Source organism: Elgaria multicarinata, chromosome 3, assembly GCF_023053635.1.
Source record: "Elgaria multicarinata webbii isolate HBS135686 ecotype San Diego chromosome 3, rElgMul1.1.pri, whole genome shotgun sequence".
Lineage (NCBI taxonomy): Eukaryota > Metazoa > Chordata > Lepidosauria > Squamata > Anguidae > Elgaria > Elgaria multicarinata.
This window is the reverse complement of record NC_086173.1, coordinates 103,713,586-103,737,119: the sequence shown is the minus strand read 5'-3', so window position 1 is coordinate 103,737,119 and position 23,534 is coordinate 103,713,586. Positions and strand designations below refer to the sequence as shown.

Genomic DNA, 23,534 nt, shown 5'->3' with positions numbered 1-23,534 from the left:
TAACCTGAGTACAAGTTAGTTTATCATCTACAGTATTTAAGGCTGTGAGAAAATGTCTTATTTGCTTAAAGTAGCTAAAAGATTTGGACCAAATCCCACAGGTGAATGGTCACTATTTGCCACTTCTAGGAATGTGTCAATTTTCCCAGTCACAATAAAATGAAGGATAAAATTAAGTATTCCAGGCTTGGCTTATGTAAGGCAGTTCCATACTTAATGCTGCAAACATATTTGGGGTATGTACACTAGTGCTGTACTAGTGTTTTCTGAAGGAAGTAGGAAAATTGTGGATAACATATATGAATGCATTGCATATATACATATGTTTAAACTCCCATGTACATGTGTCTGGGAATCTTGCTTGGGATTGGGTCTCCAGATGCATGGCCTATCCAGTGGAATGTTAGAATGCCTTTAGTATGCTTTTAGGAGTATTTTATGTATTTTATACCTACTGTTGTTCCCCGCCTCGATCCAAACCGAAAGGCAGGTAAGTTGTTGTTGTTGTTGTTGTTGTTGTTATTATTATTATTATTATTATTATTATTATTATTATTATTATCATCATCATCCCTAATTTATGTGTTTGCTGTGAAAAATGCTGGTGTAATACCCCTGTACACATGGCCAATGGCTTTAGACCCTAAAGTATAAATTATGCCCTATAGAAGCTGTGTCAATGGTTAACCTCATATAGGAATAACAGCTGTAAAAAGCTGGGTTAGAAGTGCTTTAAGTAGAATTAAATCAGAGGAATCCCTCATCTCTATGATAAAGAATATTATTTTAAGCTGCCTGAAGCTAATTATTCAAAACACTTTGCTGTTATCTGATAGGCTAAAATCTGTGTATGGTGGATTAAAATGTGTTATTTTTGACCCTAGGTGTTATCAGTCGTACAATTCTAAATCTAAAGGATACCATTATACTTTTCTACCTTTTCCAGTTAAAGTCCTCTTAACCTTTTATATCACCATTTTTTTTTGTCAGCCAATTAATGACATTACACTTTCCCCAACTAGTTTCTAAATTCATTAATTAATATAAAATGAGTAAGACTCTTTAATTATTTTCTCAAAATAACTAACACAGAAGGGCTGTCCTTCAGTAACAGTTTGGGAGGCTATAAAAAAACACAGCCTTTCATCATTCTCTAGCTACCATGACTGTATGGGCAAAATATTATTTAAGTGCGTTAAGGAGTAACATTTCAATTCTTCATACATGCTAAAAAAATTACCCCATCTTTCTGTATTGACTGTAATCAAGGCAGTTTACAGCATTACAATGACAAACAAGCAACCAATTTAAGCAATCTAAAATAATACAAATCCAGTGGCAGGAAAACAACAGTAATTTAAAACCAATTTAAAAGGCAACATGTCCTGAAAATGTCTGTCAAAATAAAACCAGGTTCACTGCTGATATAAGAATGGTTAGCAGAGTAGCTAGACCAACGTCTCTTTGAATGCTATTACACATTCTGGGTGCCACAACCACAACCTCCCATCTCTCCTACTCACCCACAGCACCTCTTATGACAGCGGGACTCAAAGAAGGACCTCAGAAGTGGAATGGAATACTCAGACAGCCTAGTTCCAGGCTTTTAAGGTCATAACCAGCAGCCTGAATTGAGCCCCAAAAGAAACATGTTAATCAGAGAAGGTGGTAAAGGAACATAATGAGCTGATCCAATTGGCTGTCACCAAAGAGCCCCCGGGCAGCCACATTTTGTACAAATTGAACAGAACAAAATCTGGGGTAGCCAGAAGGCATGCTCCAACAGCAGATTCATCAACCATGTAGGCTGAAGAAATGGGCAATATCTTCTGTGAGATAGCAGTAAATCTATTTTTCCAACAATAATCTTGCTATGACCCTGTTCAGGCGACACGCTAAGCCATGGAGGTTAAGAATTTTAAACTAAACATTATGGCTTAGTGTGTCGTGTGAACCAGCCCTAATCACGGTGGCTACATAACTACGGTTTAAACATGCTCACTAACCATTTGCTGTAAAAGGGTTCTTGGCTCAACTATGGCTTAGCGTGTTGTCTGAACAGGCCATAGAATCATAGAATAGTAGAGTTGGAAGGGGCCTATAAGGCCATCGAGTCCAACCCCCTGCTCAATGCAGGAATCCACCTTAAAGCATACCTGACAGATGGCTGTCCAGCTGCATCTTGAAGGCTTCTAGTGTGGGAGAACCCACAACCTCCCTAGATCATTGGTTCCATTGTTGTACTGCTCTAACAGACAGGACGTTTTTCCTAATGTCCAGCCAGAATCTGGCTTCCTGTAACTTGAGCCCATTATTCCATGTCCTGCACTCTGGGATGAAGTCCAAAGTCTCAAGCCAGCCTGTTCTATTTTTATGTAATCCCTATTGGTTTTTCCTGTTTTGAAAAGTCCCCACTGCAATGCTGATCAGGATTTTTTGAATTTTTTAGCTGGATGCCCTCAAGTGGAAGACCTAAATGAACCACTTGTTGATGCCACCATACGAGTGTATTCAACCATCACGTCCCAACTGTTGCCCACTCCAGCAAAGTCTCATTATACCTTTAATCTGAGGGATCTCTCCAAGGTTTTCCAAGGGATGCTCATGGCAGAACCTGCCAAAATTGTGGTGAGTCCTCCTTTCATAATATCTGCTCTATGGTGGGAATCCCAGTTGAATAGAAATTGCATAGCATTTCCTGATAACTTCCTTAGCAGTTACCATTTTTGTGCGTTTTATACTACCCAGTATAAACAAAAAGTATTCTATTTTTATCTAGGAGTTGCATGGACTGTAGTTGTGGTGGATCTGGGGCAGAATTCTGGGATAGCTTTTCCCTCTTTGGTGGCAGCGGCAAGTGAATCGCATCTGTATAATTCACCCAGAGCCACCCTGCTTCATGACTTCTTTAGCCTGCAGCATCTGTTGAAAAAGGCAGGATTTATCTGAGTGTCCAAGGGAGGGACTATAGCTCAGTGTGATAGTACACATGTTTTGCATGCAGAAGGTCCCATGTTCAATCCCTGGCTTCTCCAGGTAGGGCAAGGAAAGAATCCCACCTGAATCTCTGGAAAGCCATTGCTGCCAGTCAGTGTCAACAATACTGGGCTAGATGGACCAATGGTCTGACTCAGTATAAGGCAGCTTCCTATGTATCTAACACCTCAGATATGTAGCAGCAAAATTGGGATGCATGGGTTTATCCACAGATCTTTTCTTGCAGCTTTCCCAATTTTTTCCTGTTAGTTTATAAAGATTATTTCCATGTAAATCAGGTTGGAAAAGGGAGGTTTCCTACTTTATTAACATTGGAGGTGAGCCAGTGCCTTAGGGGTAATATATAACAAGAGGGAACCTAGAAATACATAGTTGACTTCAAATTTCTTTTTAGGAAAATTCTGTTCTGTGTTTACTTATTTTGTGCAACACTATCTCCCCTAAAGATAACTAGCTTTAGTCTGAGATGCTTACTATTTTGTAAATAACCTGTAGAGTTCCACTATGCTTCTATTTTCCTCCAGAAATGGCAAATTAGAACATTATTTGAGGCCCTGTGGGTACCAGGGAAAGTCCACTATTTAAGTGTATTGCTGGAATTCTTTGCCAGGATAAACTGCCCCTGCTGCAGCTGTGGTACCATGAGAGTTGCCGTGTGTTCCGTGACCGCCTGGTTAATGAAGAGGACCGGACTTGGTTTGATGATTTGATGAAGAGCATGATGTTGGAATGGGAAACCACCTTCGACGAAGTCGTTCCTTATGAGCCCCTTCTCTATGGGGATTTCATGATGCCTGGTACCGATGTGAAGCTTTATGAACTGATTGATGACAAAGACAAGGTAGGTTGCCTCGGACGCTTCTCTGCTTTTCTGTTCCTTTCCTCTGCGGGTGCATTTAATAAAAGTGTAAAGAGTCTCTTTAGCTTCTGGAATACCTCCAGTACACAGGGTCAATGTGGCAGGCTTGCGTTAGAAGTAGTTATGATTTCCAGTGCAAAAAAGGCTAAGGTGGAACGAGGATAGACTGAGCTCTAGAAGCATGCTGAGAATGATAGATGAACCTGGACGGAAGAGGACAGAACAGACCTAGATTACGCTGCTTTCTCCAGATGCCCCCTGCTTCCTTTAGTTTTCAGGCAAGTAATAAAGAGCAGTTGGGAATCTGCTATGCAGATGACTTGAGCACTGTTCATAGGTTTGGAGACGGCAATAAGCTAGGAAGGAGAACAAGTTTTATGTTCCTGGTACTGCAGTGGATGCCATTAAAATCTTTACAGCTGACCTTTGCAAGTAATTACCCTTCCTGCAGAACTCCCAAGTGGAAGGATATTGTGCGTACTGAGGAAATGTTAATTAAGCAAAGGGTGAAAGTATAAAGGTTTTAATAAGGAACAGTGTACTTTGCATTCACTGCCATGTAGTCAAGGATAATAATGATAACAGTATGCTTCCTTTCGTGCTCACTAAGGAAATTACAGTCATTAATTATTCCAGGCTCTTAGGTAGGCAAAGGTTTGTCACACCCGTTGCTCAGATAGAGACATTGTGGCAGGGGGATTAGATGACTTAACCAAGTCCATCATATGACGTCATGACTAAGATGAGATTCATCCTCTGAAGTCCTGACCCATCTGTTCATCTAACCCCTGTTGGGCTTGGCGACAATTTACCCTTGGTGATTTTACTTGCGTAACGTTTTGGTTGAGTAATTAAAGACGGATTGTTTGCCCTTCTTTTCTGAAAGGTGTGGATCTTGGATCATGGGGTATGGAGTTTTTTTCACTGAATGGTCTTTCTGAAACAGTAAACGTTCTTTTCTATGTCATCGTCATGGGATCTGACACGCGTAGAGTTGGGTAGTCTTCTCCACAGGCGGCCTCCTACAAAGTGGTGTTTTGAGTCACTGTTCTTCTTCCTCTCTTTTTGGCCACAGCTTATGCATGTGATTGAGGAGTACATGGAGGAATACAATCAGATCAATACGACCAAGATGAAGCTAGTGCTCTTCATGGATGCTATGCAGCACATTTGCCGTATCACTCGTATTTTGCGCCAGGCACTGGGCAATGCTCTTCTCTTGGGTGTTGGTGGCAGTGGGAGGCAATCTCTCACCAAACTAGCATCTCACATGTAAGATATAAATGCGTGTAACAAATTTCTGAGCCAGCAGGCTGTGGAAGGGTTATCTGGAAAGCAGGGCAGTTGAAGCAGGCTTTTCTCCAATGGTTCTGGGGTGGGGCAGTCTGTATGTTTGGGGATCACAATGCATAAGTTCAATTTGTGTGACTGTTAATATTTGAAATGAGGAGGGAATTGCTCAGGTCATGCCAATGTGCCTTAAATATCCTGAACATACCTCCTATTCCAAGATTATATCCGGGGAAAAATGAGACAAACGTCTCTCAAAGTGCTGAAGTGATTTATTCACACCCAACACATTTTGGAATAAAATCCCCTCTCTGGGGCCCTTTACTCCTACCAACACCCTGCAATAATGAGCTCTTTTGACTTTCTCCTCTGCTAAATCAGACTTTCTCCTCGGCTAAACCAAAGTTTGATTTAGCTGAGGAGAAAGTCAAAAGAGCTCATTGTTGCAAGTTGTTGGCAAAGGAAGGAAGAATTTTATCCCGAAACGTGTTCAGCGTGAATAAGTCGCTTAGGCGTTTTGAGAATTGTTTTGCACGTGGTTTTTTCCCTGTGTTCAATGCTTCTCCCATTGTTGGTTTGATGGGTCATCATTATAACCAAATGGGTGGATGTCAGGCAGTCCCAGAGGTGGAAAAAGTGCACCAGGTGGGCAGGCATATACAATTCTTCTCCTCCACAGTGTGTGGGGAGCTGCATACCGTTTGTGAAGTAATCCATTGCTTTGATCTGCTGAAATATAACAGAGGTTATCACTTTCTAGTTCATCCCTGCCTTTCTTTCTCTATTTGAAACATGGCATGCCCATCTTCCTTTGAAAGGTATCTGTGGGGGTGTATATCTTCACTCTGTGAGGAGAGAACATAAGCCGCGAGCCTTTTCCAATTGCTTTGATGATATGTTATTTTATTAATTTATAAAATTATCAAGAGTCACGTTTTTGCTCAAAAATGTTCCCCAAGGCAGTTTACTATTTAAAACATCAAAACAATTTAAGCCAACACAGTAGCACAGCAGATTAAGAACAGGAGAAAAACAGTATTTTAAAATCCAGGAATGGAGTTAATACATTTAAAATGACTCAAAAGCCATCTGGAACACAAAACAGCCCCCTTAACTAAACAATCTCACCTCCTTAGGGAGAGAGTTCCACCGTTGGGGGTCCACCACAGAAAAGGCCCTATCCTGTTTACCTGCCAACCTAGCGCCTTTTGGTGGTGGGGCCTCAAGAAGGGCTTCTGAAGCAAATCTAAAACTACAGGCAGGTCCATATGGCAGGAGGTGGTCTTTCAGATATCCTGGCCCCAAGACATTTAGGGCTTTATAGGTTAACAACCAGCTCATTGAATTGTAACTGGAAACAAATCGGCAGTCAGTGCAGTTGGTAAGATGGACAAGAAGAATACACCAGAAAGATCTGGCTGCCACATTTTGCACTAGCTGCATTTTCCAAACACTCTTCAAGGGCAGACGTACCGAGAGCTTGTTGCAGCTGTCTAAACATGAGGTGACTAAGGCATATTCATTTTCTTCAGTAAAGGTTTCAATGAACGTCCAGAAGTAATTCTGTTTAAAAGGCTGAATCATGGCCACTGTCCAAAGAAGTGATATGTGTACAGAGCGTGAGTTCACATGCTTACCTGAAACATAGTTTTGACATTTTCACCATTAAAGTTTTTGCTGCTAAAGAAGCAAGCCACCGTTTCATTTTGAAAGTGGCTTCTCTTATTGGCAATCAGAACATCTGTAGGGGAAATATCAAAGAAAATGGTGCCTATGTATGCGGTTCTTCCTTCTGTACAGATTAACTTCTTGGATTGTAGCCTATACATTGATTCTAATTCTTTCCTTTTCAGAGCTGATTATGAATGTTTTCAGATAGAACTTTCCAAGAACTATGGCATGCCTGAGTGGAGAGAAGATCTCAAAAAGATCATGCTGAAGGCTGGTCTGCAAAGCCTGCAGATTACATTTCTGTTTACAGATACACAGGTAATCAAATCTGCAAAGTGCAAGGACTGATATTTCTTCATTAACTAGTTAGCTAGACCTTTACATCAGGGATGGGGAACCTCTAGTCCTCCTGCCCTCTCTGCCATGGAAGGAAAAGCCCTTATCTCCATTCAACAGGTGATCAGAGAGAAGTGCTTCCCCCTGCTTAGCACTGAAAAACGCTCCCTTTCCCCAGTGAGCTTCTCTACAATAGAATCTGGCCCTCAGCCCAAAAAATGTTCCCCAGCCCTGCTTTAGGTGAACGATGGTTAGATTTGTCTCAAGATAACATTGGCTAAGCGATTTGAGCACTTTGTGAAAACCAGAAATGGCATAATACCTCTGCGTAGCTCTATAGCAGGGTTAGGCAATCTGGTGCCCTCCAGATGTTTTTGGACTACAATTCCCATCACCCTCAGACAGCTTGGCAATAGTCAGGGATTATGGCACTTGTAGTCCGAAGCATCTGGAGATCACCAGGTTGCTCACCCCAGCTCTAGGGCTTATCCAGGTGAGCCCTGGGGCATGGCTAGATGAGGGGGTTGAGGGAGATAATCTCATGATTTTATGATCACGAGATCGTCCCCCTCATCTACATGCAGTGCGTGACATTGCTGCCGCCATTTTGGATTTTGTTTTTTAAAGGAAAAGGAGCGCACAAACACTCAAATGACACGTAAGGTTTTTTTTTTAACAAAAAAACCCTTGCCCTCCCCCCACCCCACCTCTGATGGGCACAGAGCTCCTGAGGAGCTCTGTGCCCAGTTCCTCACGTTTACTCACAAGGAGCCGGGACAAAACAGCGATGGCAGGCTACACGTTCTGAGGTCTTGAGATCATCCCAAGACCATGGAAAAATCGAAATTAATGGGTAGGGTGATATCCCGAGCCAAGGGAGGGACCATCCCTCCCTGCTCCTGGGATGCCCTGTGTCATGTGGACGCACAGGGACGATCCCGGGATGATCACCAGGATACATGCCCCTGGATGGTTCTCTTACAACACAATCCTTTATATGTTTATTCTGACGTAAGTTCAGTGGGACTTACTCCCAGGGAAGTAAATACAGGACAGTAGTCTTAAGCCTCATTTTTGTATGTGTGATAGTTCCATTCACACAACTCCCCATTCGTAGCCACAAATCAATTCTACAAATAGGGAGGAGGATAGGCTTGTTGCAAGAGGCTAATCATGCCGCTAGGTAGTTCTGTGCAAAGGCTTCAAGGAATTAAATTCATTATTATTTAGTAATGCTACATTTGTAGTAGGTCATTCCTTCAAGGAGCTTAGAGCAACATTATAGCCTCCCACGCAGTGAGCTTTATAAGGAATTCCACCTCCAGACCCGTCACACAAGTCAGTTGTATCATGCTGTTTTGTCAATAAATGAAAAGGCAAAGAAAAAGGAAGGTTCCAAAATGGTGTAGTACTGCTCTTGAAGGAAGAAATATCCTTGCCGAGCAGTGAAGCAGCCTCCCCAACCTCCAGATGTTTTGGACTAATGCTTCCATTGGCCATGCTGGCTGGGGCTGGTGAAACTTTTAGTACAAAACACCTGGAGGGCACTAAATTGGTAAAAGGCTGCTCTAAAGCATTAGGAATACTACTAATGATAAGTAAAAACAATATTTCATATGTTATAGTATGGCATAAGTATTTGGAGGGACAGAAGAAGGTGTATCCTTCAGCATTCTCATTTCAAGCAATATCTAATAGTTGTCCATGCCTTCCAGTAGCAATAGATGTACTCTTGGAGGGGAGAATAGCATTTTCCCAGGTCCTAAATATAGTGCATCTAGTATTGGAGGAACACAATATCACTAAAACATATTTGCAAGGTTTACAGAAGACATCTGGCTTGCAAGTAACAAATAGACAGCAAATGCACATTGATTGCCTTAAAAGTGACGTCTAGAAAAGTGAGTAGAGTTTAGGGGTGGATCCAAAAAATGGCTCTCAGATTTCAAATGTTAGTCCAAAGTCTGAATTATCACTTTATAATAACAAAGAAGGGATTTCACACTATTCTCTCTCCTGTGAAGATCTCATCCCATTAAACAAGCTATTGATTATTATTTACACACCCACGCCATCTTTGCGACTTAGATTTTTCCATTCCAAATCACTGAACTTTCCTACTTGGTTCAGGAAGCTAAGACTGTTAGGATGTGCATTCATGAGGTTGAAACTGTGGGCACAGTATTATAGTTATCAGTGGGACCCGTTTTGTTTTCCTTTTAGATTAAAAGTGAGTCCTTTCTTGAGGATATCAACAACCTTCTGAATTCAGGAGACATACCCAATCTGTATGCCCCAGATGAACAGGACCAGATTATGACCACTATGAAGCCTATTGTTCAGGACCAGGGGCTTCAGCCTACCAAGGCCAACCTGATGGCTGCATACACAGGGCGAGTGCGCAGTAACATCCACACCGTCCTATGCATGAGGTATGAGCTAGCCTCGTCCATACAATCAAATGGAGAAGGGAAGCCCACCAGCAACTTTCCACTCATGCCACAGCAGGCTAGATATTCCCTCTAGGGAAGGGATAGACGAATCTGGCAATTTTGGTTTCTTATGTTTCTAATCTTATGTTTGATTCATCCTGAACTTTAAGGTTTTTTTTTAATATTCTCATGGAAAGTCATGCACATTTCTCTTAATACGTGCATTGTTGGTTTTTTGGTTTTTTAAAAAATATTTTATTACAAGATAATATATTTACAGTTGTTTCTACAAATTGTTTTTGTAAGCAATTTTGCGTAATATACATACTTTTTGCAAATAATTTCCCTAATACTATGTATTTTTAATGTTCTTTTCTTTTATATGTATGTTGCCCTAACGTTCACATTTTTTATTGGAGAACTCTGTTGAAAAATTTGGAGAAGTGTGAATTTCAAAGAATAATTGAGCTTCAGTTTACATATTGGTTCGAAATTTCAAAATTATGTATGTTCGCAAACTAAGTGAATTTCTCTCCCATCCCTGCTCTAGAGCCTCCTTCCCCAACCTCATGCCCTCCAGATATTTTGGACTACAGCTCCCAGCATTCGTGATCACTGGTTATGCTGGCCGGGGGTTGGGAGTTGAAGTCCAAAACATCTGGAGGGCACCAAGTCCTCCTTTATCTAGAATAAATGATGTGTCTTCTTCACTTATAGCTATGCTGCATTGCAAGTTGTACCCAAGATCAACATTTTATCCTGTAGAAGCCAAGAGACTGTGTTGCCTTTTGTTTTGTCTTTGGCCAGTGCCCCCGCCCACAATTGCATTTCCCCCCACTTACAAGGCACAGTGCTTTCTACCAGGGGTATAGCAACCTAGGTAGCCTTCAGTCATAACGTTCCTGTAGAAGAGATCCATGGAGTCCTTATTTGAATATCAGTATTTGGGATGGCCCAAGCCCTGTGGTAGCCTTAACTAGGTAAAAATGTCAGTTGGTGAGATGGGAATTGTCCATCCTGGGTGATTTAATATCCACTATATTCCACTATATTGCCCACACTGTATCCAGATTTGAAAGAAATGACTTGGTCAAAGTCTGTCCTAATAAGGTCTTTCCCATTCTTTACTGCTTCCACACTCCATAGCCCTATTGGAGAAGTATTCCGAGCACGACTCAGACAGTTCCCATCTCTAGTGAACTGCTGTACCATTGACTGGTTTAATGAGTGGCCTGCAGAAGCCCTGGAGTCTGTTGCTGCATCCTACTTCAATGAGATCCCAGATACTGAAACCACCCCAGAAGTTATACAGGGAATGGTAAGTGCATCTGTTAGAACAAACATGTTCATGTTCATGGATGGTACATATTTGCTGCAGGACATATGAAAGAGGTAACAGCTCCCTAATAAATGAATCTGATTCATTATTAGTGTTCAAAATGTTGGATTCACTCTCCTAGTGTTTGGAACAGTTGTCACTTCTCAGTTTCTTTTCCATTTGATCCCTGTCCTTTAGGGAAATGCTCATTTCATAAGTATCTGAATTACAGATCTTCATTTCTGTGCATCTGTTTGGTAGTCTTCTACCCTCTTCTTAATGTGAAGAAAATTTCCTACCCCTTACAGATTGAGATGTGTGTAGAAATTCATCAGAGTGTAGCACACAAGTGCAAGGCTTATCTGGCCGAACTGGCAAGACATAATTACGTCACTCCCAAAAGCTACCTGGAGCTGCTCAGCATCTTCACCACCTTGATAGGAACAAAGAAGCAGGAGTTCAAAGTGGCCAAGAAAAGAATGAAAAGTGGATTGGACAAGGTGAGTTCCTTCCAGTCTTGGGGCTTCCATCACGTTTGTTGAACAGTAAATTTAGAGCAATAGATGTGCATATTCACACAAACACACACTCTGTCCTTTAAAGGACACTTCAGCTCAACTTAATGCATCATGGGAGAGGTACTTGTCATTATGTGAGTTTGGAGCTACTGTTGCTGGTTAGTATAATAATTGCTCCCACACCACCACCAATAAGTCTGGAACAGCAGCCATCAGATTGGATAGGTGTCCAGCATATCACTATGCTGGTCACCTGCAAAGGTACTATAATTGCTAGTGAAAGCCAATATTTGGAAGCACCCTGAACTCATATTTTAATGTATTTATTTCAAGGTACTTTTATCCCATTTTTCTATGTTAAAATATTCAAATTGGATAACAAAAAGATAAAAGTATACATCACATCAAACACACTACCCAAATAGATTTAAGAGTTCCAACTGCATAAAACATCCATGGAGTCAAACAGAATAAAATTCAGCAAGCGGTCTTAGTATTTTCTTTTTAAGACCCAAATCAGATCAACTAACAAGCATCTCCAACCCCTGTTGAACTAAATATGTTTTTTTTTTACTGCTCCCTGAAAAATGAGCAGAGATGGGGCCCAGGTGTTCAGGTACTCTGTAACTTTGGCAATACAGCCGAGAAGACCCTGTTTGATGTAGAGACCTTTGCTGAACTAGACTAATTCAATCCATCACTCAGTCCCTCCTTGTCTCAGAAAGGATAGAGTCTTGGACAGGACAGAACCCGTTGTCCCATTTATTTCAGTGAGACATCTAAATTCTATTAACTTAGTCTTGATCCAGCATCTAATTTGGATTGGACTTTTTAAGATATTAAAAAAAACACTAATGTGTATTAAAAATAAATAAAAATAAACTAAAACAAGCTTTAGGTATATAATGCCAATATCAGCAAAGTGCTGCAAATGTTGGTGCTTTGACCAGTCTCTGCACCAAAACATGACAGCATGTAATGATAAGGAAAAAGCATGTAAACATTTGATGGTGGAAACAGTAAATTCTAACAGGTTTTTTTAAAAAAGGGACAGGAGCCAGCTCAAGTTAAGCATGTATATCATTGATTTCAGTGGGAGAGTTAAGCACATTTTTAAAATCCTCCCAATGAATTCAATGTGATTTTAAAATGCTTAACGTTGACAGAATTGTGTTCAAGATTTATTATTATTCTGGGCCTCTGATAAACGGCAAGTGCTTTCTCTCTCTGACGGAGTGTGGAGCCATGTTTAATATTTATTCCCACTTGTACTGTTCCAAGTGTGGTGGCAACAGCTTATTCTGCTTTTCACTAAATATGGTAGTGCATATGAGGATGAATCTTATTTTCTTTCCCTCTAGCTTTTGCGAACTGCAGAAGATGTAGCAAAAATGCAGGAAGAGCTAGAATTAGCCCGCCCCCTGCTGGCTGAGGCTGCCAAAGACACACTGGTGACCATGGAACAAATACAGGTACGCAGTGTGCCTTCAGAAACTAGTGCAAAAGAGGCAGAGGCTGCCAGGATAAGTACTGAAGGAACAAGACCTGATCACTGGAATGTGTGTGGCTACTTTACTTCATTAGCCTTACGTTGGATGTTGCATCTCTGCCGTGTTTTCACCCAGTATTAGCCCTACAATTAAAGGAGTAGAGCAGCACATTTGGACTGTCATTAAAGGACAGCAAACAGTTATTTATTATGATTTTTACTGTAAGGGTGGGGGTGCCAATTGAGCTGGCGTTGCTTCCACACTCAAACCTTTAGCCTCACTACCTGAGTTGCTTTCATGGACATATATCATTGTTAATAAGAGGGGAACTCTCTTCATTGTACATACTTTGGTTTTATGTGCACAATGAAGAGCTTAAACCTTACATTTGCTATGTTTCATGTCGGACCTGCAACAAAACCTTGCAGTCTAACCTCCCTCTTAAAAGGAATGTTCTCACTCGGGGTATGAGACTACCATTCCCTCAAGGAAGGGAATTCCAGGCATGGGGAACACCTAGCCCTCTAAACCAGCCTCCCCTTCCCCCCCAACGCTGCACCGGCGAGTGCCAGGGCAACCGCTGGCACTTCCAATGGTGCCCTGCAAAAAGCACCTCACTCCCCGCCCCCTTCAAAAAAGAAATTTAAATTAAAAATTGGGACGAGTTAGTGTGCCAGGTTCTTCTTGAGAAAGGAAGGCAAAGGTGTAGTGGGAGAGAAAGAGCAAGCCTAGAGGCTAGGAAGGGCGAGAAAGAGTGACACTAGGCAGTGCAGGGAGAGAAATAGTGAGGCTAGAGGCTGGTAGTGGAGAGAAAGAGCAAGCTAAAGGGGTGAGTGGGAGAGAAAGAAGAGGGAAGAGGCTGGGAGTGGTGAGACCGTGAGAGCACAAACAAGAAAGGTCTGTAGGGAAAGAAGAGGAAGAAGAGAATGAATTGTTATTTCTCTCCCCCTCCAGCACCTTTTGATTAGCCAGGGTAGCCATTACGTGACTGGCCACAACCTCCATGGAAGCCATTTTGTGGTGGCACGAATTGCAGTCGATGAAATTCGCAAATGGGCCCAAAAAGGTTGGGACCGCTGCTCTAGACATTGACTCCAACTCTCTCACCCCAGCCAACATGGCCAGTGGTCAGGGATGATGGGAGTTGGCGTCTAAAAACATCTGAAAGACCACAGATTTCTCTACCCTGTTTGTACACAAATCCAGAATGTAATCCTTTAGATGCTCCATCTAACAACCTCAGCTAGTGTGCTGCCCCTGCTAAGTGGGGGTGGTGATTAGGACAACTTTCATTAGGAGAAAGTTAACATATATTAGTGTACATTGTATTATTTTGCTTGGTGTGCACATGTTTACAATCAGGTTTCTTCTTCGCGGTCTCTGTGCTTCACACACATGGCTTCTGCGCCTGCGAATGCACAGATGACCACTCGAAGAACTACGGTTACAGGTAAGCAACCTGCATTTACCCATAGTATAGAGGAAGGGTTTCCCCCTACAGCAGTAGCAAGGGTGAGGGAAGGACTTACGCAAAGGTACGCTAGACAGTTTACAACAAAAAGTACGAGAGCCTGTGACTAAAGAAAGTTCATTTGGGAACCAGCGCCTGTCTCATGAAATGACAGTCACACGAGGCAAAGGCTTCTTTGGTGTAGTAAAGGTACTTCCGGCCAGACCTCTTGAAAGCATTCTTGTGATTCCAAACCTCTTTGTGGTTCCACAGGTAGACACAGCTGTAGCGGAGGAGACCAGAAATGATGTGCAGGCGGAGGAAATGAAAGCAAAAGTGAAAGCTCAGACTGCCCAGGCGATTGCTGATGATGCACAGAAGGACCTGGCCGAAGCCCTCCCTGCCCTGGATGCTGCCCTCGCAAGCTTAAGGAACCTCAACAAAAATGACGTTACTGAGGTAGTAGAGGGGGAAGAGGATAGCTTTAGCTGTCACGGAACATGCACCACCACCCCGCCCCCCCACCCCCACCCCCCCGAGACTAAGGACAAGCTTGCACATGTTCCCACATAACCTGCATTCCCTTAGGGGACCTTTCAACATTGGCAAACAGACTGCCTAGCTCCTGACGAAGGACAATACGTCCAAAACGTTGAGCAGGGCATTTTTGGATTTAAAGAATAAAATAGTTTTTAACACGTTTATCAAGCACCAGAGTTGATCTCCCTTTTCAGCATCCACGTTAGCTCTAAATATACCTAGTGAAAAATGCAGCTATAGTGCGGGAAGTGCATGAGGCCACCTTTACTAGTGTATGAGTTTAGCTCTGCTTGTGGCCCCTTATTTCAGAATTCTGGTGGCCTGTATATAAACCTTCCATGGATCACATTCAGCTCTTCTTTAACATTCCTGTCCTATCTAAAAAGTTTGTCCTGTGGTAAAAGTTACTATAACCAAAAACTTCAGCTGCCATATCTGAGTTGAAAGACAGAGGAAAATGTGTAACAGTAATTACACTTTCTTAGGAGCGAGAAAATGTAACAGCATGGTTGTAGGCGTGTCATATATACCCTTTGTCTAAACAGCTGAAGATTAAAGTGAGCATACATTTTTATTATTAGATTTTTATAAGTCATTTTCATCTTGAACAATCAATGTGCCTGACATTATCAAACAATATGTTTTAGAGCATTGAGCTATTTAAAATATGACATAATGGGGTAAAGAATAGAATTTGATCTCCTTGACTTCCAACAAAACACACTAGGCTTTATACCTACGCTCCCCTTTCAACAGAACTTTTGGAGTAGTAAGGATAGTTGAAATGGAAAAATAGATAGGGAGGAACGATACAGAACAGGTAAGTAACATCCCTTCTTATCAACATGAACTGTAGTTTTTAGCCCAGCACTGCATCTACCACATGAGCCAAATACAGACGAAAAGACAGGCTGTGGTTTAAGAATTTTTTACCCAGTAATTGTAGAAAAAGGAACTCTTATGTAAGTGCTCGATGATGACTGATGACATCTGCCAAATCAACTGTTAGTGCTGTAACTTTTTTTATATACATCAGAGAGATGCCCACACAGATGCTTAAGGCCTAGGAGAATTCCATCTATTCTAGAGAGAAGACGTGACATTAGATGAAAACTTCCACTAACAGAATTCTCCTCAAGGAGGAGATAACATGGCTGTGCCTTGGAGCAAGCCATCAGACCCACTTTCTACTTAACTCCTCCTATTCGTCTCTGAGATGTCTACACCTGCATATGTGAAGATGCCAGTGTCTCCTTCTCAACTTCTTGTACTAGCTCCTTCAGGCGGTCTGGGTTACTGAAGAAGTGTATGTAGAGGTTGCGCTCAGTCTGACGAAAGTGGCTCTTCAGGGATTTATGTTTGGCCTTCAAGTCGCTTAAGATGTCCATGAGCATTTGGTAGAGTTTGGCTTGTGTGGCATCAAGCTGCTCCAGAGGTTCTGATATGTCCTATAAGCAATAGTGGTCAAAACAAATTGTGCTAAAACCAGGATAAGAAACTGATGTACATCTCTGATTGAAAAACTTACAGGCAGGGCAGGAGATTCACTACTTAGCAGCTAATCAGGAGACCCACGGATACAAAGCTTAATGTGGCAACTAAATCACCACTTCTTGTGTGGCGTGATTGCTGGTCTACACCTGCTTTTTGACAGTACGTATATATGCAAACACAGAGAGGCAAAATAGTGGAGGAACACTGAAACATAAGAGCAGCAGTGCTAGATGAGACCAAAGGTGTATCTAGTCCAGCTTTCTGTTCGCATAGTGGCCAACCAGATGCCCATGAGAAGACCTCCAGCAAAATATTAATACACATCCCTGCTCATGTTCCCCAGCAGCTGGCATACAGAGGCCTATGGCCCTGATTTTGGTGGTAATATCTAGCCATTATGACTAGCAGAGTTTGATAGCCTTATCCTCTATGAATTGGTCTGATCTATTATTATTATTTGCATTTGTATACCACCCCGTAGCCAAAGCTCTCTGGGTGGTTCACATAAGATAAAGTCATCCTATGTGGGTGACCATTCACCACATCTTGTGGTAGTGAACTCCATAGTTGAATAATATGCTTCATGAAGCACTTCCTTTTATCTGCCCATAGATTTTTACACATCATGCATAGTTTTGTACACCTCTATCATGTCTCCCTTGCCTTTCTTTCTAACTAAATAGCCCCAGATGTTGTAATCTTTCTTCATAGGGGAGGTGCTCCAGGCCCATGATCATTTTGCTTGCACTTTTCCACGCCTTATCCAGCTCTACAATATTCTTGAGGTGCAGTGACTGGAACTGTAAACACTATTCCAAGTGTGGATGCTCAATAGATTTATATAAAGGCATTGTGATATTGATAGGCTTTTTTTCAGATTTTTTTTTCTAATTATGCCCAAAATTTGCTTTTCTCACAGCATCCACACACTGAGTTGAAATTTTAATTGAGCTATCCACCACAACCCTAAGATCTCTTTATTGGTCAGCCACTGTCAGCTCTGATTCATCAGCATATGCATCAAGTTAGGATTTTTTGCCCCATTGTGCATCACTTTACACTTGCTTATATTGAACCACATTTGTCATTTTGATCTCATTCTCCCAGTTTGGGGAGATCTTTCTGGACCTCTTCAAAATTCTTTTTTTTTAAGCACCCTGAATAATTTGGTGTCATCAGCAAACTTGGCCACCTCACTGCTCACCCCTAACTACAGATCATTTATGGTCAAGTTAAAAACCACCAATCCCAATACAACTCCCTGGGGGTACCCAAAGTTTACATCACTCCATTGTGGGAACTGACCATTTATTCCTGTTCTTTGCTTCTTCTTCTTTTTTTCCTTAACCAGTTAGTGATCCATAAGAGGACTTTTCCTCATACCCCATGACTGCTAAGTTTGCTTAGGAGTCTTTGGTGAGGGACTTCGTCAAAAGCCTTTTGGAAGTCTAAGTAAACAATAAAAGATCAACAGATGATGGGTTAAGACCTTTGCTTACCTGAGCATGAAGCATTAACTGGTTGGAGTCACCATACATCATGCAGTGTAATACCTTGTTTTCAGACTCCAATGTAGGAAGCTGAGAGAATGGTGTAGCTAACTGCACTTGGAGCATCCTGAGTTCCTGGCACAACCGTGAGCCCCGGCTTGCCAAGGTCTCATAGGAATGGAAGAGTTGCTTCTCTTGACTGTGCTTGTCCAGCATCTCCCACAGCCTGAAGGAGAGGAAAACACATCCTGCAATTAAAAGACTTAGAAATGGCAGCCGTGAGACTTCCTGCTTTTGTAACACTGCGAAAGAGAGAGTGGGAAGATGATCATCATTTGAAAACGTATCTCTAAAGGATGGGTGGATTGGCTGACGAATTGTACTTGGCTGCGCTTATAGTTCTTCTGGCCCTGTCATAGTGAGAGCATTTAGACTCTTCAAAAGGACTTCTACTTATAAACACAAGATAGACCTAAGCTATGAATAGTTGGAGCTATTGATTTGGTGATCTCCAAATCTTTAAATTCACAGCCTAAGGCTCTACCTACCACTTCAGTTCAGTTATGTTGAATGAAGAAGATGGGGGAAATGTACTTTCAAGTTCTCTTCTCTAGGGTATTTTTTATTTGGTATTTTTTAGTCTAGACAGTCCTGTTTCTAGACAATCGCCATTTCAATCTAAGCCAAGAAAGTATTTCATTGTTTCTAACACCCCTCCACTACAGCAATTCAACACCCCTCCACTACCTTCATCCCTCCAATCGTTACCGTAAAGTGGTGAGATCACTGGGGTCTATCAGAGTTCGTGGACATTGCTTAATGGAGTATCTTGAATCCTTAAAGCAAGATTGCCGTTCTTGTAATTGAGATTCTGATTCATTCTGGAGAGACACCATCTCCTCCAGCTTGGTCCCCATCTGTTGCAGATCCTTCTTCTCCATCATCAGCAAGAGACTCAGCAGCTCCAAATGGCTGAGTTGGCCTAATATTTGGCCAGCAGCTTCCTCTTGCATCACTTCAAGATTCCCAAGCCTGATGGCTTCCAACTCAAGTTCCCCACTTACTATAGGCAAGCGAAGGAAATGAGCACTGTCCTGAAGCAATGGCACGAGCTTCTGGGCCTTTGCCTGGTCTACCTCACTTTGGAGGACGCACAGCTGCTCCTGGCAAGAAACTATCTGAAGGCATAGTTCATCCTTCCTGTCCTCCACCTGTAGAAGAAGGGGACATTAAATTCCATGCCCTGCTGAAGTTATTGGATGTCTTTCTGAACTATATAGGCAAAGACACTGGTTCTGTTTTAATTGACAAGTACAGTTTTGACGACAAGTACAAAAATGTGTTCTCTTACTCCCAGATTATACAAGCCTGTAAGAATGTGGTTTGAACAGGGGGCAAGGAAATCAACAGAAATACTAGTGGGGGTGACAGCAAGACAGTCGCCATACATCTCAACTTCTGAACCTTAAAACAAGCAAAGTAACTGATAGAATCAGGTACAACACAGAACAGAGAGGAATACAAGTGATTTAGTCTACAGGGGTCCATAAAAACAAAGAGTCTTGTGGCACCTTAAAGATTAGCCAAATAAAATTGAAGACATACCCAATTATTCTGGTTAGTATTTAAGGTGCTACAATACTTTGTTGTATGCATAGAGAGAGAAACTGTCTAGCTCCTTCCTTTACGGCCAGATCTACACAGTATGAAAGTGGTATATAAAAGGCAGGAGCCACAACTACTGCTTTATAGCGGCATTGAAGTGCACCGACAACTGTTGGGGCCCATTGACACATACCTATATACCCCTTTCATACTGCTATATCCTGCTCGGTGTAGATGTAGCCCCTCTCTCCAAAGCCTGTCACTTTTCCAACCCAGCCTTCCCAGTTTGAGACTTCATAGATCTCTTCTGCTTTCAAACAGTCTTCACGTACAAGTCCGGTGTTGGCTATTGGGGGAGGGCTATAAGGGAGGGCAGAATCAAGCCCCAGCTTGCAGAGCCAGCAAGGGGATTCTGTGACAAGACGAAATCCTGTTACTGAATTTTATAGCGTTCAGTGTGGGTGAAAAAAGGCTGGTGAGGCTGTTCCTCCCTTCAAACCAATTGCTAAGGAAGACAGGTGAATGACAGTGTTTTCTATCCACTTAAATATCATTCCAGTTCTTTATTATTCCTGTAGCAACAATCACAGAACGCATCCCCGCCTTATTTAGATCCTTGCTCCACAAAAGTTTTCTGCTGTTTACTGAAGGCTTATGACCTACCTTGTTCTCCTTAACGGCCTTCAAGGCCTTACTTGCCCATTGCAAGGTAGATGAAATTCCCTTAATTTCTGCAGAGGTCATGACTACCGCTATCTGGCTCCACATGTAAGCTAACTGCATGTGCCCCAGTTCTTCCTGATAGCTGCCCAGGTTGAAATTTTTAGGATGCCCCAATTGATCAGCTGCTGCCTGTGTCTTCAGGCTTCCTTGACAGCTATCCTGAGCAGCCAGTCCCTCACTCCTGAAATTCTCTGGTTTTAGTTGGTCCATTTCTCCTGGCAGGGCTTTCCAAATAAATTTGGGCTCATTCTTGCTGGCCAGCTGGTCTTCATAGAAAAGATGGCTCTTCAGCTGTCCCATGGTTGTTTTGTGATCTTCAGAATCTGCATCACAGACTATATCCTTGTTTTCTAACAGCACTTTGTAAGCTAGTCTTGTTATGGTCTCTGTATTCAACTCTTCCCAAGAGCCACCCTGTCTCTTTTTTGCCAGAACTCCTTTATCAGCCTCCATTTCACTGGCAACACCTGACATGACTTTTCGGAAGAAGCCCCCAAAGGCCTTTGTGACTTTGTCTTCAGACTCCAGGCAACGTCTCAGGTCTGCTGTGGCCATCGATGCTCCCATTCGCTCATTTCCAGGGTCTCGATGCCATTGCACCAGGTCCTTTGCTACCTTACAGGCCTGGCTGAGAACATCGTTGTTTTGAAAGTTCTCTAGCTCCAGCTTTAGTTGTGCCTTCTTCAGCTCCCTACTTGCTTTCTCTTTTTTCTCTGTGGAATAGCAGAGCTCCTGCTTCAGGCTGGCTGCACGGATTTGGAGCTTGTTGCACCGCTTTGTCTGAGAAGCGCATTGGGTCTTCAGTATCTGCATGTCTTGTTCAAGCGTCTCAATGGGCAGGACTTCATTCTCCTGCAGAGCACCCTTTAGCTGAGAGGACTGGCGGCATGTCTTCAGCACTTCCTCTAGTGCTTCAGCCTCCAGAATAGGCCTCTCAGAAATTACCAGTTTCTCATAGGTCTCTAGTTCTGTGGGATGCAGCACATTCTCCTCTCCCACTGTGTTGCAGAACCATTCAAGAAATCGTTCTGTCTGAGGACAATCAAAAAGCCAGTCAAAGTCCTCATGCAGACCATCTAACTGGGGGTAGACAGCTTTCAGGACCTCGATGAACTCAGTTCCTCTGTCCACTGTATCCAGTAGAAAAGCTCTAGAGCGTCTCCGGGTGAGCATGTTCTGGCTGCACTTCAAAGCCTGAGTGAAGTAGACAAAACGTGTTTATTATAACATGAGAGGGCAGTTGCATTCTGGCTTTGTACTAGGGTATGGCTGCCATAAATCTTAGAATCTAGGTTTCCAATAGCAGGTTACAGGGCTCTGCGCAGACCCCTGTTCTATCCCATGGATGCTATTCCCTGGTCTGTACCACATTCCCTGGTCTTCAGCCCTCATGCTTTCCTTTCTTCCATTCCCCCAACCTTTGCCCAAATTCAGAGAAAACACTGAGTTCGGACGACACACTAAACAACTGGGGGACGGGGACGGGGGGGACAATAGGAACAAAATGGAAATCAACAGTTGATTAGCATGTCATCCGAACTCACCCACTATATACTTTCTTTGAAGCAGGGTACATGGTGCAAAGTGTGCAAATATGGCTTCTCTACATAGTTTATTGTAACCACAACTTCAGATATTTTGGTATAGAACACACAAGCCCAGTTATTTATAACACTTCCCATGGATGTTCCTCCAGTGCACCTAAATACTTGTTTTGTGAACTATAAGGCAATTTCTACACTTCCAATGGCTACTTTAAAACAATCCTATGATCCAGATGACTTAGTTTGCATTTTCGTTTACATTAGCAAGCCACAGGGTTGGGTTGCAAGAAACACAGGCAGGCGTGTTACCGTCCTTGTTCGTTAGACACATACTTTCTTGTCCCACTTACCTCTGCAAGCATGAGGGTTAGAGAATTACCTCCTCTCTTTTAAAATAGGACTAATGATTCTCAGAACCTTTGTATGAAATTGCAAACCACCGCCCTTGCATGAGGCAGAAAGGCTGTAAGAGGACCACTTGTTTCTTGTTTACAGGATATGCTTCTGCTAGAGTAGCCAGTTGATAAGAACAAAACTCCAGCCTTGTCTTCAGTGCTCTTGTGGCTGATCTGCAGAAATCAGCAGGGATAACGTTTCACAGCATGGAGAAAAACATTATCACCTGCTGATTTTCTCAGTATCAGCCAGCCATCTTAAAGCCACAAAGGCCAATTGAAAAATGGCTAACCCAGTTTCTCTCCCGTAGTGAGCTTCGATATCAAGACTGGAGCCTCATTTATTCTCACTCCTACTTTCCCTTCCTCCTGGGATGACTGTATGCAAAAGGGGTCAGGGCTGCTGTACCATTAATAGTTGTGTACAAGCAAGGATTTCAGCAGGTGTAGCTTGTAATGCAAGCTACACCTGCTGAAATTCCCTGTTCAACCCAACTCTTAAAAGTGCAAGTGTCCTGTCCCCTTTTGCATTTGGCAACCCTTTCCAACTAACGCAGTGCTTTACCTTCTGCTATTCAGCCAGAAACTCCTTCTGTGTTAGGTCACCACTGCCTCTCCCTCTGTGCAATTTCATCTCATCCATGGTGATCCATAAAGGCCGGCCAGCTCTAGTACGTTCAGTATTTCCCCAGGGATGCAGTCCTAGCCTAACTTACTAGGAAGGCCATCCCACTGCATTCCAAACAAACCGTCTTAGGGTTCTTCACAGTGCACACATATATACCTACCACCTGGCCATCTGTTGGCAAACACTGGGGCACACCTACCTTTATTAGCCTCAGATAGTTTTATCCAGGTAAGGCTGCAGTCATATGCACATATACTTGAATTGCAAATAAATCTCATTGAACATAGTTCTTTATTCAGTGTGTTAACTTGCAGATATGAAACCGCTATCAAACACTGGAGACAGTGTTTTAATATAACATTCACCACAGACTGTCTGTTTATGCAGATTTGGCTGATTAAGTTATGAGGTATCAAGTGATTTAGGCAAGAAAGACATTGTTCCTGTATCATCAGTGGCTACGTAGAACAGATAATTCGGGCAGCTTTTCATTCAGGGGAGAGACAAATTTTCATGACCTGAAATACTCTTTTCTATGTAACTCTGAAAGGTACTAGAACCCTGTCTTGTATTAAAGACAAGATTCCATTTTTTTTCCTGACTTTGGATAGTCATACTTAAAGTAGACCCATTGAAATCAATGGGGCAAGTAAGTCGAGACTAACTTAAATCCCATTGATTTCAATGGACTGCTCTAAGCATGACTGGATCAAACCCTTTGTTTTATTTTGGGATTGAAGCCCAGGATGGTTAT

The 23,534-nt window shown here is 42.4% G+C and overlaps 1 protein-coding gene across 1 annotated transcript in view; it reads left to right on the top strand.

The window, feature by feature from the left end:
* The window catches only part of DNAH1 (dynein axonemal heavy chain 1), a 122,153-nt gene that overhangs the window by 74,470 nt on the left and 24,149 nt on the right, over positions 1 to 23,534 (top strand). The window contains exons 46-54 of the mRNA XM_063121137.1: positions 2,450 to 2,628; positions 3,608 to 3,838; positions 4,932 to 5,128; positions 7,000 to 7,135; positions 9,377 to 9,585; positions 10,732 to 10,903; positions 11,212 to 11,403; positions 12,783 to 12,893; positions 14,635 to 14,820. Of these exons, the coding sequence (XP_062977207.1) occupies positions 2,450 to 2,628; positions 3,608 to 3,838; positions 4,932 to 5,128; positions 7,000 to 7,135; positions 9,377 to 9,585; positions 10,732 to 10,903; positions 11,212 to 11,403; positions 12,783 to 12,893; positions 14,635 to 14,820 (1,613 nt within the window). The remainder of the gene's footprint in view (positions 1 to 2,449; positions 2,629 to 3,607; positions 3,839 to 4,931; positions 5,129 to 6,999; positions 7,136 to 9,376; positions 9,586 to 10,731; positions 10,904 to 11,211; positions 11,404 to 12,782; positions 12,894 to 14,634; positions 14,821 to 23,534) is intronic.